The sequence below is a fragment of the Hyaena hyaena genome, unplaced genomic scaffold (genome assembly GCF_003009895.1).
Source record: "Hyaena hyaena isolate Hyena2069 unplaced genomic scaffold, ASM300989v1 scaffold_2156, whole genome shotgun sequence".
NCBI classification, from domain to species: domain Eukaryota; kingdom Metazoa; phylum Chordata; class Mammalia; order Carnivora; family Hyaenidae; genus Hyaena; species Hyaena hyaena.
Window position 1 is genome coordinate 73,388 of NW_024082752.1, and position 16,643 is coordinate 90,030.

The 16,643-nt window shown below is 40.4% G+C and overlaps 1 protein-coding gene across 1 annotated transcript in view; it reads right to left on the reverse strand.

Moving 5' to 3' along the window:
• The window catches only part of LOC120227247 (protein FAM170A-like), a 31,433-nt gene extending 15,167 nt beyond the window's left edge, over nucleotides 1-16,266 (reverse strand). The window contains exons 1-4 of the mRNA XM_039225391.1: nucleotides 16,186-16,266; nucleotides 5,415-5,533; nucleotides 3,392-3,535; nucleotides 1,179-1,319 (exon numbers count right to left, since the gene is read on the reverse strand). Coding sequence (XP_039081322.1) covers nucleotides 1,179-1,319; nucleotides 3,392-3,535; nucleotides 5,415-5,484 — 355 coding nt within the window. The 5' untranslated portion in view covers nucleotides 5,485-5,533; nucleotides 16,186-16,266. The remainder of the gene's footprint in view (nucleotides 1-1,178; nucleotides 1,320-3,391; nucleotides 3,536-5,414; nucleotides 5,534-16,185) is intronic.
• Nucleotides 16,267-16,643: the final 377 nt, after the last annotated feature.

Genomic DNA, 16,643 nt, shown 5'->3' on the forward strand with positions numbered 1-16,643 from the left:
ACCCCCTCGGGCAATTCCAGGCTCCCTGCTGAGCTCTGGGGGCGGAGTCAGAATTGCTGCTTCCTTCTCTGGGTCAGGCTGGCACGCATGGGCGGGGGCTTGCCTGCCGGGTGCTCTGAGCCCGAGTCTGGTTAGAAGGCTCTCTCAGTGGATTCTGCGTCCTTTTTCTCCCAATCTCTCAGGTTTTGTAAGGTTTCCAATGGCTTCAGATCTTTTCTGTATGATGTATGGGCGCGAGTGCAAGTACGGAGCTCCTTACTTCTCCGCCATCTTGCCCCCTCCTCTCTGTTACTTCTCATTTCTAAAACTACCACTTTTATGTAATCTTCTTCTTTCCTGGTAGTGTTTTAAGGTTTTACATTCTTGATAATTTTAAACATTCTTATTTACCACCCCTACAGCTCTGTTACATCAATTGATCTTTAAAGCTAAAACTTAAGAATTTGCTATGTTTGCAGAAGCTAACTAAGAGGTACATGATTTGTAGTTTACTTTTTTTTTTAATTTTCTTAATGTTTGTTTATTTTTGGAGAGAGAATAAGTGAGACACAGAGTGTGAGCAGGGAGGGAGAGAGAGAGAGGGAGACTCAAAATCCAAAGCAGGCTCGAACACACAAACTGTGAGATCATGACCTAAGCCGAAATCAGTGGCCAAACCAACTGAGCCACCCAAGGGTCCCTGTTTTGTATTGTGAGTTTTTGATTGTGAGCTCAAATTAGCAAGTCATTTAATAGAGAAGACTGTTTAACGTCAATAACTAAGGATCCGGAGCTTTTGTCTATTTTCTGTGATCAGGTATTACTAGAAGACTACAAACGATGGTTTCATGTTATATTAATTTGTAACTTATAGGCTTAAGTGACGCCACAGCAATTGTGGATACTGTGCCTTAGATTTCACTTCTTCCCTCGATAAATGATATTTTTCCTGAAATGAATGCACAGACTTCCTCTGTACTGCCCAGGAGTGAAAAATGATTAGGATGAATTTCTACTAAGGGTACAGAAACAGAGACCCAGACTCCCAAATAAGAGAGGAGGGCAAGATGATAACTGGACCCAATGGGTACCTTTCCCCCATTGTCGGAGCAGACAAGATGAGCTGGACCTCTACAGATCTGTTCAAACTCTCACTGCCCTGAGTGCCGAGACTTGAAGTGCCCTTCCTTTCTCCTTACCAGCACAAGAGCGACAGTAGAAGGACGAGTTGCCGGATAAATATTCCAATTCAGAGGATGCATGTTTTGCCTCAGAGAGCACAGGGGTGTCTTCTAAAAAGTACTCAGGTGGTAGATCATTTGTGGGTGACTTGGAGATTCCTAGAAAATGATAGAAAAGTCATAAAACTAGCTGGTTCCATTCTGTTTCTCTCCTACACTCTTCTCCCTAACCGACTCTCCCCACTGCCACCCCACCCTCAACCCAGAGAAATACTTATTTTGTCCTAAACAGTTTTCTTTAGCTTGGGCGGGAAACTGGCATATTTCAGAATTCTGTTCTATCTGGATCCTGCTCCTAGGGCTCCTCATATCCATTCACCTGCTTAGGATTTTTGCTATCATTTTCCTTCCTTCCCACTTGATACACGTTGACCCTCTGCACTCCACATCCTAGAGATTTATAACCTCATAGGAAATAATTGATGGGTTTTTAGTTTTGAAGTACATACTCTTTATTATCACATCAGTGTCTCTGTTTCCAAGTTAAGCAAGCTCATGGCTCACTAACTGTTTAAGATTATGATCATCTCTGGGGCGCCTTGGTGGCTCAGTCAGTTATGTATCCGATTCGGCTAAGGTCATGATCTCACGGGTTGTGAGTTCGAGCACCACATCAGGCTCTGTGCAGATGTGTGCCTGAAGCCAGCTTCTGTTTCTGTGTCTCCTGCCCCTCCCTGGCTTGCGCTCTGTCTCTCCCTCTCAAAATTAAATAAACATAACAAAATGATGACCATCTCTTATGGATGTGTCTGGTATGTGTATTTTGCGCATATTGTAGCAAACTGTGGTGATGGATGCAATGGGATTTGTGTGCATAAGTTCCTTAACATGTTGCTTCAAACAGGATAGAGGCTTAGCATATGATTGATTTTGTGTTTTTGAATCTGAATATGGGGTGAATTTTGTGTGAGTGAGAATGGTAGGTATGCTTTGTGTCTGTTTCAGTTCAGCTAATACCCATGTGTGTAGACTGCATGTCCCATGATTACAGATTTGAGTGTGTAAATGTTGTTATGATTTAGGTGTCCAAGGTAATTATTAGGAATATTCTCCTTAAGACTAACAGAATTAGTGTCTTTGTGAAATCTAAGGAAGAGCATTGGAGGTTGTAACAATAAAAAATTGTAAGAGAAAGAGTATATTAGCTTTGAGATCCAAAGCAAACAGGGGTACAGCCCGGATGTGAAAGGGTAAGGGTACAGTGACATGTGACTGCATTAGAAAATACAGGTATAAAATACTGCGGTCTAAGGGATGAAGATCAACTCTGAAAACTACCACATAGCAATTGAACTCAAGCAAGTGCCAAACAGAAATCAGTCCAGATAGCAAAAGACATGCAATAGAATATCTAGAACACCCCTTTTTAGAGTAGCCCCATATTCAAAGCAACCCAAGTACTCAGCAATGTATAATCAATAAAGAAATTATTGACATTCATCAAATCTGTGTGTATAAAATAAAGTACACACAGAACATAGATTAATCTCACCAATAGAATGATGAGTGAATGTAATTAGACACAGACTAAAAATGGTGCACTCCTATTGACATGGAATTTTAAAAAAACAGGGATAACTGATCTAGGGTTTTAGAAGTCAGAGAAACTATCACCGCTTGTATGGTAGGGACAAAAAGATGGCATAGAGAATTTACATGCATGTGGAAAATTATAAGGAAATGAATGGTGAGGGTAAAGAGGGATCAGAGTGAGAACACTGGCTAGAACTCTCCAAGAAAGGGATGGGTCTTGGGCTGGATGTCTTTGAACTCTACCTCAAGTCCAGATCTCGACTTGATCCTCCTTCTCTGGGCCTGTTCAAAGCTATGAGAGATTTCCTACATTCCTGGTAACAAAACTGCTTTGGAAAGTTCATACCGACAAACACTTCCACATTTGACTAGTCAAATTCTCATACCCAGACACTCTCCCACACATGTCCTCAAATAAAGCACTGATTTCCACTGATCTTTTGGGGTATATTATTCTAATCCTTTTAAGCATTTTTCCCTTGCAACTGATAGCTTCCACTGTTGACCATGGAAGAAGATGAAGACACATTTAGAGTTTCATTCTATACCGGGCAGCCTTGTATCAACTAATGGCAGAATCACCCAGTGTATCTCTGGCCTCTGCCTAGACCCCAATGTGTTCAGCACACTCTACGTACCAGCAGCAGCGACTTTGTTTTCTGAAGACTTGCCGGAGAAGCAATCTGAAGAAGAATCTCCCCTTGCAGTCTGCTCTTGAGTTGGGGGCATTCCCTGGTGTCCATGCTGCAGATTTTGCAAATTCAGGTTTGATGAGAAATTACCTAAAAATGACAGAGATGTGATCCAGGTTTGGTGTCTGTCCATTTATTCATCCATGAAACAAACAAGAGGAGTCTACTACGTGACATGTTTTGTGAACAAATATGGCCTTCATTTTCATGGATAGCACAATATGGTTCATTGATTGTCTTTATATCATGATTAGTGATTGGCTTTCTAGAAGGGGGCTCTTTGTAATTGGAGCAGAGACGGTAAGCTGTGTCCTTTTGACCTGGACCTACTACTAGATTAGATTGATCAACTTCTCTTGGGGTACTTCTGACCATGCGAGGATGTTTTCGACAACGGAAATGAGTGGATAGGACACGTGCCACTTCCCTAGCCAGAACTATAAAAACCTCCTCTGTGTCCCTCTGCGCTCTTTCCTTTCCTAGCTGATGGGAATGATGACAACCCAGGGTCTAGTTGAAAGCTGCATGTGAATGACAGCACAGGTTCCATCAGCCCAGGAGGCCTGACCCATTCCTTCTCATATATGCTAAAGTATGAAAGAAGCAATTAATAGATCCCTTTGTGTATGAGTCACAAAAGCCAAAAGTACTCTAACCCATGAAGCGGAGATGGAACGTGTTCTTCAGAGCAAATAATTGGACCTGGCACACAGGAAGTGAACCATTTTATACTGATATCTACCTTTTCCTGGTTTATGTACATTCTACATGTGTGTATATGTGAACACATGATTGTGAGTGCATGCTTGACAGCTCTCATAGTTCCCACTTAATAACATCTCTCAACATGCGCTCATGTTGTTGTCGGTAGACATGCAGACAGACTCCTTATCTAGCCCTCTCTCCCCACAGACGCCCAACACTGTTGGCAAGTGCCATGTTCTTTCCAGAGGAGGAGCTATCCCTTGGAACTTCTGGGGGGTGGCTCTCATCTGTCCCCCTAGGGCCCCCTCCCCGGAACAATGGTCTTCCCTCACAGAAGCTGCTTGTTTACTGTGAATCTCCCTAGTAACCAGAACGATTTCAGTTTCCCATCTTTTTCAAAAAAACACAAACTTCTTCTACAGTTCAAAGAAGTTACCTATTTACTGTTCATCTCCATAGTAACCAGAACTATTTGTTTCCCATTAAAAAAAAAAAAAAACACAACGTTTTCCACAGTTCAACCATTATGGTTAAACAGTGGTGTGTGTCTTCTGCCTTTTTCTTGCGTGTCACATAGGAGCCCTCCATTTACATTTTCCTAGTCTGAGGGCTGAATACATAAATTCCGACTTTATATTCTCATCCCTGTACAACCAGTTTTAAGTGATTGATTTGTTGCCTCAGCTCTATGAGCCACATTTTCTTCTCCATCAATAGGATAAAGGACGATTAGAAGACTCCTAATAACATCCTGTACTTACCCATTGTCCTTAGGGAAAAATCAAAGGAAAAAATACTTTTTTTTAAGAACTGCACTACTCAACCACTATGCCTGTGTCACAGTGAGTGCCATGGTATAAGTAGTACAGGTCCTAAGCTGCAGAGAAAAGGAATTGGTCATCTGAACTCTCTCTTTCCTCTCAGAATGATATGTTGCTTCAGAAAAATCAGCATCTATACATCCCTCCCCCAGCCGCCCATCCTCCTCTACCTTACCACAGCTAGGGATCCTCTCACCCTCTTTCTTGTTTTTCAGTTGATTTACTTGTAGGAAGAGACAGAAAGAGGTGGAGGGGGAGATAGAGAGAATCCCAAGAAGCCTCAGCACTGTTAGCACATGCCCGGCATGGGGCTCGAATTCATGAACCGCGAAATGATGACCTGAGCCCAAATCAAGAGATGGACACCTCACCAACTGAGCCACCCAGGTGCCCCTATCCCTTATCCATGATACCCAATGCTCAGGAAGATGCTTAACACATACCTCTTGACTTCTTGAAACTTTGGGTGGAGTATGTGCTTTCCAGATGTTTCCTTTTTTGTTTTCGCTTCATGGTGCTTCTCTTCAGAGTGACTCCAATCAATATCTTTCTCTCTGAAATTCTGTTCTCAGAGAATCAGTACAGAATAGCAAAGAATCAAATCAGTACGTTCAAGAACAGCAACCCACTGGTGAACTTACGTCCTCACTGAATCACTCTCCTGACCAGCACTCAGGATACCAGTAGGCCTATTATGATGGAAGCCAGCATCAGTGTTCTGTGACCTATGGATTACATCACTGCGCCCCAGGGACCCAGCTGGTCCTCACAGGACTGAAGGAGCGCCATGCCCCACTGACTCGAGGGATTGCTTTCACCCATTGGAAACCCTGTCATTGACTTGAATTTGTGTACCTTGCACAGGATAGCAAAACTAGAGGTGACTTGAATCCAATAAACAACATCCTTTGATGGGTCACAGGAACCACATTACTAAATCTCCACCGGGGAAGAGAAAATAGTACCTTAGAGAGCTAGCCCTGAATGGTACAAGAAAGTTGACGTTAGATCTTGTCAACAGCACTATTTAACTTATGTGAAACAGTTCAACGTGAAGCATACATGGGTATATAAGTGTGGATTTGAGGACAATACATACTTCTACACAACCCTAAAATATATGGACTTTCCCCCCCACTACTGGGAACAGTCTCATGTACGTTTACAACAAACCACTGTGTTTTTTGCTACTCTTTTCCTAATTAGATCCCCCAGAGGTTTGGGGAAAGGAAAACCCTTGGATTACACTGACATTCCTGGACCTCATAATGAAGCTTGTTCTTCTCAAGCGTGAAGGTCTCGTTCTATAGGCTTCTGTTCCAGGCCCCAGTCTGTGTCCTCTGGAAACAGCTGGGCTCTTTACAGGGTTTTAACTCTGTGATCAACTCCATCCTGTCTCTCATCAACCATGGCATAGACTCATTCCATTAAGGGAAATCAGTATTTACCTCCACGTCAACAGCTGAGCCTGACCCAGGCCGTAAACTATGGCCTCCTTCAGTCTTCTCTGACCCCAGTAGGTGCTGCCTCTGCATATTCCCCTCACTTACTAGGGGCTCAGCCTCTTATAGCCACTGAATGGCAGGCACATTGATCAAGAAATGCTCAGCCTTGGCAGCTATCACAAAAGGTGAAAGGAAAAATTAGATACTATTTTACATGTATCATATTGGTAAAAAAAAAAAAAAAATAGGTCAAACCATACAAATGAGTATAAAGATCCGGGGGGGGAAAAAAAGGCATCCTCATGATCTAAAATGACTTAAGTAGCCCCATTCAGGAACAATTAGCCAACATTTTGTAAAATGAAATAAGCATATAATCCATGAGCTTACAATTTCATTCCATAACGAGGTCATTACAAGAGTGATACACATGGTGTTATTTATACTAGCAGGGAGATATAATTTTAGTTTAGCTTAGTTACCATCTCAAGAGGAAAGGGCGAGCAAAGTATGATAGGTACATAGAACAAAATTCATTTCCCAGGGTTGAAGTCTTGCCCCTTAAAAATCTGTGACTACACGGAAGAATGTCAGGAAGTGACTGGTGATCAGAGATAAAAATAAAATAGAATGCAATAAAATAATCGCAAGTAGTTCCTTGAACAGGCTTGTGACTACGGAGAATTACGAACTGAACAGTCAATACTTTTTGGAAGGAAAACAAAACAAAAAAAAGAATACTTTCACCTAAAAGTAAAATGTCTCAGATTATGTCTAGATCCCATTCAAAACAATACATTGTCCTGAAGATCCTTTACTGTATTAGTTTCCTTTTGCTGCTATAGCGAATTATCACAAACCTAGGGGCTTAAAATACAAATATATGATCTTACAGTTCTGGAGGTCAGGAGTTCAACATGGGCCTTACAACTTAAAATCAAGGTTTTGACAAGATCGGTTTCTTATGGAGGCTCTAGGGGAGATTCTGCTCTCTCTTTTTTTCTAAGCTCACAGTTTGCCTGAATTCTTTGCATCCAACTCCCTCCCTTCATCTTCAAAACACAACACTTCAGGGGCACCTGGGTGGCTCAGTTGTTAAGCATCTGACTTCAGTTCAGGTTATGACCTTGCAGTCTGTGAGATCGAATCCCACATAGGGATCTGTGCTGACAGCTCAGAGCTTGGAGCCTGCTTTGGGTTCTGTGTCTCCCTCTGTCTTTGCCCCCACCCCCTGCTTGTGCTCTGTCTCTCTCAAAAATAAAGAAACATTAAAAAACCAAAAACATAAGACTTCAGTATCTGTTTCCACTGTCTCACTTCTGTTCTATCATCCTCCCGCCTCCCATACCAATGATTCTTGTCATACCATGAATCCCACACAGTTTATACAGAATTACGTTTCCATTTCAAAATTATTAACTTAATCCCTTCTCCAAAGGCTCTATTGACACTTAGAGTAACACAGTCAGAAGTTCTAGGGATTGGGTATGTGTGTGTGTGTGGGGGGGGATTTGACATGTTCTTCAAGGGGCAGAGAGAGTGAATATATCAGCTACCACAGCCAGAAAAACACAAAGCATGTGAGAGTCCATTCACCTACAGTAAATCGTATGGAGGGAAAAATTCACATCCCACATTAAACAAGAGCAATAGGGGAAGAAAGGCACAGGAACAGTGTATGTCTATTGAGGAAAACAAAGCAGCGCAAAATAAAGGAACGATCCTTAGTCTTACAGTAAACATAACCCAAGGAACAGGAGAACATTTACATGAAATTTCTCCATGATGTGGAATTTAAACAGCTAGATTTAAGAATATGAGAGCTCTAAGACGAGAAGTCATGTCAATGCAAACGTATCCAAATGGAGAATGTAGAGGTGAGGACAAAACAAAGACTCTACACAAGGTCAAAACAGGATCAGTAAACAGAGGAGAAGCATAAAGACATGAGGTTTCCAAGTGAAAAACCAGCATTTTGATTTAAGTTTCAAGGGAAGAGATAGGGGCGGCTGGGTGGCTCAGAGGGTTGAGCCCTCTTACATTGGCTCAGGTCATGATCTAACAGTCTGGGAGTTTGAACCCCGCCTCGGATTCTTGGCTGACAGCCTAGAGCCTGGAGCTTGCTTCAGATTCTGTGTCTCCCTCATTCTCTGCCCCTCCTCCACTCGTGCTGTCTCTCAATAAAAAATAAAAAAATGTTAAAAACATTTAAAAAAAATAAAGGGAAGAGATCAATGTGTAACTAGAAGACAATGGAAATAAAAAGGCTAAATGATGATACAATTATAAAGAAACTAACAAATAAACCAGATAGTAATTCAAGGTATAATACAGTAAAATAGCCCCAGAATACAGAAATATTGGAAACCACAAAGGAAAAGTACATATTTTTTCCAGAAAAAAAGAGTCTTAGAGGAATTTATGACCCCCAGGTTGAGATGTGTATAGAACAGTATAAGATACATACATACTCTTAAAGGATAAAAGGAATAAGCAAAATCCTTCAGGTATCTTAAGAGAAGGAGCAAGTCACTTGAGAGGGGTAAACCTGAAGCGGGCTTCCCCATTCCAGAAAGTGACCTCTATTGTTTGAAAATCGTAGAATTGGGTCTGCAGATAACGGAAGGGAAGAAGGTGTGAAACTGTGACAGTACTTGTAGACAAGTTGTTTGGAAGTGCAAGAGCAATGGGCAGACATTGTCAAATGTGTGTCAGAAATTTTTTTCAGAAAAACATGTGCGGGAAGGACCATGCCTAGAAAAGTCAGCTCTGTGACAGAGCCAACGCCCAATGGCATGATCAAAGGACACGTGGAAAGATCCAGGCCAAAAGACAGTAGAAGTCTGACTGCAAACAACTGAGGGTGGGGACAGGAGTGGGGTGGGAACTCTATGAAAATAGTTTTATCATACTATTGTCTATGAAGAAAGTTTGGGTTTCAGGACCTTCAAGGACCAGGCTCTGGTTACTCCCCTGATTTCCTGACCCCTGTGGTGTCTTACCTGGGCTCCGAGACTGGCAAAGTGTCGATGGTGTCTCTACATGATTGTTTCTGATCTCTGTCCTTTTGCCCAAACTCTTCTTACTCTTTTGAAAACTCATACAACATCTGGTGCTTCACTGTTATTGTATTTACTACAGTGTATGGCTACTGGGTCCACTTTTAAGTTTCCCAGTTCAGGAATATCAGTGTGTAGTGAGTACACTACATGGTACATGGTAGTGTGTGCTCAGTATCTTCCTGCAGGAAAAAAAAAAAAAGCCATACAGCCACATTAATATGATGATGGAATCCAGCCAATCCAGAGATGATGTTTTAAAAGGCCCCCTAATTTTATGAATATGGTATAATGGCTGGGGAAGAGCAATGAATCCACTAAAGTATAAATGTACAATAAAGCAAGTGCAGAGATTACAGTTACAGAAGAGAATGTAGATTTTAAATATATTTATAAAATAAAAATAGCTATAAACTCTAAAAGACAGAGAGAAGAGGGAAAGACAGATGTGCTACTTTCATCCTTAATGGCAGAACTAAGCTGATTCTAAGAATGAAACTTAAAATTATACCTACCTCAATATTTTTAAAATCTTTATTCTTAGTCATCAGGGGCAATTTAAACATTACTAAATTTGTGTTTACAAAACACTTACAGTTCAACATTGGTAGCTCCGTATTTCATTTTTTGACAAATTCAAGTACCGCAAATTTTGTATTCTAATAACCATAGTATAATTCATTTTCTGCAAAATAACTTCTCTTCCTCTTTCCATCCATTCATTTATTTATCCATCCATCTACTTGTCTGTCTACTTGTATACAGGTGTACATGTGGGTGTTCAACTAGCTTGATCCCCAAGAGATGTGGAAAACCGTTACACTTGAGTAATTTCGAATCACTTTAAAACATAATTTTTAAGAATTTTTGAGGTCCCATTGTATTACATATACAAAAAACACTAAGCGTATGCTAAAAGTTAAGGAAAATAATGCAAATCCCGGGAAAGTAGTTTTCAAACTGGGTAATTCCTTTAGCATTCCTTTCTCTGAGGACTTCCTCTTTTTAAAGTCCTTTTCTTAAAAATAAGTCATAAAATCCTTCAAAGGTTCTAAGTTTTAAAGGAGTATAAGAGGCTGAAATAAACACTTTGATGTGAGTGTACTCTGAAAAATACAAGACAGAATTTATGTGATAATGGATTAGAGAATACTTATGTAGGATTTCAACCGAAAATAATCCATGAAAGCACAGCAAATACATTGAGTAACATTAGTAATCTACTAGATCTGGTACATGATCCAAGGAGAGTGAAACGCATATAATTATGTAACTGCCAACCCCATGATGCACCTGTCCTGAAGACACTCTCACAGGTCAACACGGTTGGTTTGTTTCATTGTTTGTTTCCATAGGCCCTCTTATATTTAATAGTAATTCAGCCCATGGCACAAATTCTTCTAACTGGACAGCCAGAATTAGACACAGTTGGGTGAGTTGCTTCTAAACTTTTATAGGAAAAAAGATCTTCAAGAAGTAAGATGTCCATCAAAATGCAAACCCTATAAGAGTTGGATCTACTCTTTTTTTAAAAAAAAATTTAAATGTTTATTTATTTTGCAGCAAGAGAGAGACAGAGCGTAAGTAGGGAGGGCCCGTGAGGGAGCGAGACACAGAATCTGAAGGAGGCTCCAGGCTCTGAGCTATCAGCACAGAGCTGGATGTGGAGCTCAAACTCAGGAACCATGAGATTATAATCGGAGCTGAATGCAGATGCATAACCAATTGAGCCACCCAGGTTACCCTGTGACCTACTGTCTTGACTGCTATAATTCTAGTATCAGCAATCATAGTAGACGTTTGAGATTTATCGAACAAAAATATATATAAACCTATACATGAATAAAGATGAATGGATTCAGAGAATCAGAAAGTGTGAACCTTTTCTCTGGCTTTCCTTACCTAACTTCTATTAGCTGATGAAACAATGTTTCTTGTAATTAAACATATCTATTCTAACAAAGAATATTTTAGCTTTCAAACTCCTTTACATACATCATTTCTTCTCACAAAAGAATGGATCGGACTCATCATTTATAAAATGGAAAGGTTAAGGAAGCTTCAGAAAGTTTTTTTTTTTTTTTAGAGAATACAGTTTTTTTTTAATGTTTTATTTATTTCTAGGAGAGAGAGAGAGACAGCGTGAGCAGGGGAGGGTCAGAGAGAGAGGGAGACACAGACTCTGAAACAGGCTCCAGGCTCTGAGCTGGCAGTCAGTACAGAGCCCGACGCGGGGCTCGAACCCACGAACCGCGAGATCACGACCTAAGTGAAAGTCGGATGCTTAACCGACTAAGCCACCCAGGCGCCCCAGGAAACTTCAGAAAGTTAAGGAACCTGCTTGGTCATAGGCCTTTGTGAGTATGAAAAGAGTCTTTCTGCTAAAGAAACATGAAATTAAATGGGTCTCTCCTGAAACTAAGAAAAGGTGTATTTTGTTTGGAATGCTTCTCTTACTACACGATAAGCATCCTAGAGCCATTACTCAGCAGGTGAATACATCAGGGGAAATTCTGACTTAATGAACCAGTGACAGGAGTTTTAACAATGCTTATCTTTTGAACATGCCCCAAAAGCAGCATTTGTAGAGGTCAAAGACACTGAGTAGAATAGCACTCCCTTCACACCAGCTCTCAAGGGAAGCTTAAGGAATCAATGTCACACCCTACTTTGAACCCGCCTTCCCAAGGATGCAAAACTATCCAAGAAGAAGAGTGAGGGGGAGTACCAGGAAGAAAAAGAGAAAATGAAAAGAAGGCTGTTAAATCAGCCTCTTCCAAGTGTACCTTTTTGAACACCTTTGCCTCTAACAAGGGTGAAAGGCAAAATGAAGATCAAAGGATTGAGTAAGCAAGTTAAATGTGAGAGAGGGCTGATATATCCAGCTTGAAGTTCGAATCCCTAATCTGTCACTTGGTGTTTATTGGAGGTTGGGGAAGCTAACTGAACTTGCTGGGATCCATTTTCTTCACCTTCACTTGGTGCCAATCTTATCGAGATGAAGATTATGTGAGAAAAGTATTTTTTAAGGTTATATTTTATTTATTTATTTATTTATTTATTTATTTATTTATTTATTTATTTATTTATTGAGAGAGAGAGAGAAAGCAAGCAAGCAGGGGAGGGGCAGAGAGAGAGAGGGAAACAGAATATCAAGCAGGCTCTGTCAGCACAGAGCCCGATGTGGGGATGGAAATCATGAACCTGGAGATCATGACCTGACCCCCTGATCAAGAGGCAGAAGCTCAAGCAACTCAAGCACCCAGGCATAAAAGACTTCATACACTTCTTGGATGATTGTTAACCCTGAATAAACATAGGTCATGAGTTGACCGTATGCTGAATGTTTTCACATAAGATGGATGTACACAATGACAAATCTAAGACAAAGTGTCAGGTTGAGCATGGAACATCCAGCCAATGCACACTGAAGACATTTGAAGGAGCTAAGTGACTTTCAGTATTTCCTCTGTTTCCATATTTTCACGTCCTCCTGAATTTTCATGATGCTAGTCATTGAAGTCAATTTCCCTTCTCTGTTCTCCGTTAGGAGTCCAAAATGGCAATTCTCATTTGCCTTTGACAATCTGATGAAAGTACTGCTTTTCTAAAATTCTCTGAAAAGTGGCATTGTGCTGCTTTGATGAATCTGTTTCCAATTTCATTTAAATGCACTTGACAATGGGTGCTCTGACATGTCAGATGCAAAAAACTATAAGTTGTCTGGCAATGGCTGTCTTTTACTACCTGTGGTGATAAAAACATTTCTTCCTATGGTGATAAAAGGATATTTAACATTTCATGGTGTCAAATTACCTGTAGTTAAGTTCCTTTATGGGAAATTGCATAATAGGAAAAAGGAATGTTCTATAAGTTTTATAATAAACTAACTGAATCACCTCAGGAGAAAGTGCTTACTAACCAACAGATGGTTTGCAAACATAAATCTTTTACCAGAGACATCAGTGCTAACTGCCTGGCGCCAACATTTGCACTTGCTTCGGGGATCGATTTTCTTTATTTTATTTTTTAAACTAGGATTCAAAGGAATCTTTGTCTATACAATTTATTATCTAGACATCCATAATAAAAGTGTACGTAGGTTTTGCTCACAAGAATCACTTTTCAGAAGAGGGGGATCTATTTTTAATGGCTACAATTTCCTCATAATTTTCTATTATCATTTTAAATGTATCTTGACATTTATTTTCAAGGCAAAAACAGAGCTGAACCAGTGAAGTGCATTTCAGGATAGGCACAAATGAGAAACATGAGATAATGATAAACTCCAAATTATTTCATAGAAGAAATATTCTGGAACATACTATAAATAGACTTAAATATATACTTGGTTTGGGAAAGGCTTAAGTAAATGAAACCTGAATACACTTTAAAAGAAAAAATAGAAATTGAAAACAAACTTATTTTTATAACCAGTCCAAGGAGATTCAAATATCCATTTAAATATTAGGCTAGTACAAAAAAAAGAAAAAAAAAGTTCAGACAGAAATGTTCACAGAGTTCACTGATCAATCATCACATGTACATTCTTCCCCTAAAGCAACAATGTTGAATGCTACTCTTTCCACCTCTTGCTTGCTTCCCATAAACAATGAAGGGAAAGCACAATTGTTTTCCACTTTTCAAGAAACAGTTTCTGCATCTGAGGTTCCTTTTGAGGACAAAGTGCAGTTTTGCTTTTCAGAGACAGTTGTTCATTGTCATTTTTTCTAGAGCTTTTGGATCCAGAGAAAGAATGGGAAAGCACAGATTCAAACTTCCTGGCTTCAGGACATGAAGAATTTTTGCCATTTCTTATAACCCAACAGGTTTCAAGGATATCTTTTTCAGGTAACACTCTTTGCAGCCTTATTGTTCCTTAACTGAAGAAGGGTAACCACTCTCTTTCTTTCATAAAGACAACTGACGTCCCCAGTGAAGAAGCCATGACTACTATCAAATCGTCATCCTCAGACATGGAAGATTGTAAAACTTTTCTTCTCCATATAATTATTCCCCATCACTCCCTACTACCATGAGGGCTATGAGATCTTTTTTTAAAAATTTTTATTTCACTCAATGTTTTTATTTTGGTGGTGGGGAGTCAGCAGATATATTGTAGAAGAACTACACAATCTTTTTCAGAAGTCTTTCATGGAAAATTTGAAATGTGCGCTGAGTTGGGCTCAAGTTCTACCTTGGCTATTTTTTATTTCCTTAAAATGATTTACTGCTTTCTTTGTCAATATTCTGGTTTCTTTTCATTTTCTGTCACGGATGATAATTACTTGACACCATCACTTATTTGCATCATAATCATGATCATTAATTTGCCTCAACATTGTGAGAGGGGGGGAAAAATCACACAACTCCGTTTGTATATATATCAGGTTGGTGTTACATTATAAATAAACTTAGGGATAATTGATATCATTTGGATGTTAACTCTGCATATCCTAAAATACTGAGAGCACTGCCATTTTTTCAAGTCTCCCTTTGGCTTTTTGTTTCTTCAGAACAATTTTATTTTTTTTCACCTAACCCACTCTAGTTAAGCCTATTTGAAGGTATTGTATTTTACTCTGTGATTTTAAATGGGGTATATTTTTTAGTATGTTCTCTGGGGAGATAATTTGACACGTGAAGGTGATTGATTTATGTTAATTTTATGTATAGGTAAGCCCACAACCCTTGCTCTTTAAACATACTTAACTTTGTAATTGTATTAGTGAACACTTCAAATAAAATGAAAGTAGTAAAGGTATTAGTGACCATTTTTGTGTTTTTTATCATAGGAGGAATATCTCATTTTCCCCCCTCAATTGTGGGATTTTAAGTCAAGATAAAGATTGTATCATGTTAACAAAGTACTATCCAATTTTTATTGAGTCATTTGATCATCAAGAAAAGATGTTAAATTTGATGACACACATTTTTAGCATCTATGGAGATTTATCATGTGGGGTTTCTCTTTGGACATAATATGGTGAATTTTACGACTATCCTTCTTAATATTGAATAATACCTATCTTCTTGCAATCAATCCCACCCTGGGCCGAGGTATGGTCTTTGCCATGGCAGAGTTTCTTTACCTTTTCTCTTAGCTCACATATGTTCTTGGGTTATATCCATTCTGCAATTCAAGTTCTCTGTTGACTTGTTTTTTCCTATCACCTATATTATTTTTCAGATTTAGTAACAGATTGGAAGGTCTTATTTTTCTTGATTCATACTTTTGTTCTCATCCCCCATATTTATTTTCCCTCTTCCTCTAAATCAATAGGAACTGATTAAAATGGTCTATTTTATTGTCTTTTTTCAGTAATGGTTGCTCCGTAGAAACGTCTTTTAATGTTTTCTCTCTGAGTTCTTTTTCTCCTGCAGAAATGGGCTCATGAGATCAGAGAGGGGCAAGACGGTGGAGAAGTAGGCAGCTCCGTCCATTGCACTCGCCCCCATACCTCACACGGTAAAGATCTGAAGCCATAGGAAACCTTACGGAACCCAAGAGATTGGGAGAAAAAGGGCACAGAATCCACTGAGAAGGCCTTCTAACGTGAGTGCAAAGCGGGGAAGATAAAATCGAGCCGGGATCGGAGACTTCAGGGAGGGGAGATCCCTCTCTGCGGGGAGTGAGAGGGGGAAAAAGAGAGAGTCCGAAGGAGAAAAACCTCCGCTCGGGGCACAGAAAGACCGTGGTCGCCAAATACCTGCATGCCAGGCCCCCGCGCGCCAACTCCTCCCGGAGACACTGCGCGCGAGGACCGCTTCTTTGAGCTCCTGGCTGGCTGGACTCCTAGAGAAGCTGCACGCCTGCCGCGCCATTGTGCCCCTGGCTGGCTGGACTCTAGAGGGAAGGCGAAGAGCTTCAAACCTGGAGATTTGCCCGCGAGTTCGTATTTCGGGTGAGGAGACACAGAGTGACCTGGTTTCCCTCTCCCCAGTGGACTCAGCGCGCCCGGCAGGCAAGCTCCCCTCCCCCATGCTCGCCAGCCCGACCCGGAGGAGAAGCGAGCATCGATTCTGGCTCCATCCCCAGAGCTAGGCGGGAGGCTTGGAATTGCCCCAAGGGGACGCCTGCGAAGTTGTGTCTATGGCAATTTCAGTGGGGTGCATGGACTGGAATTTGGAGGCTGGGACTAGCCTGGGTTGAAGAGTGCAACCAACT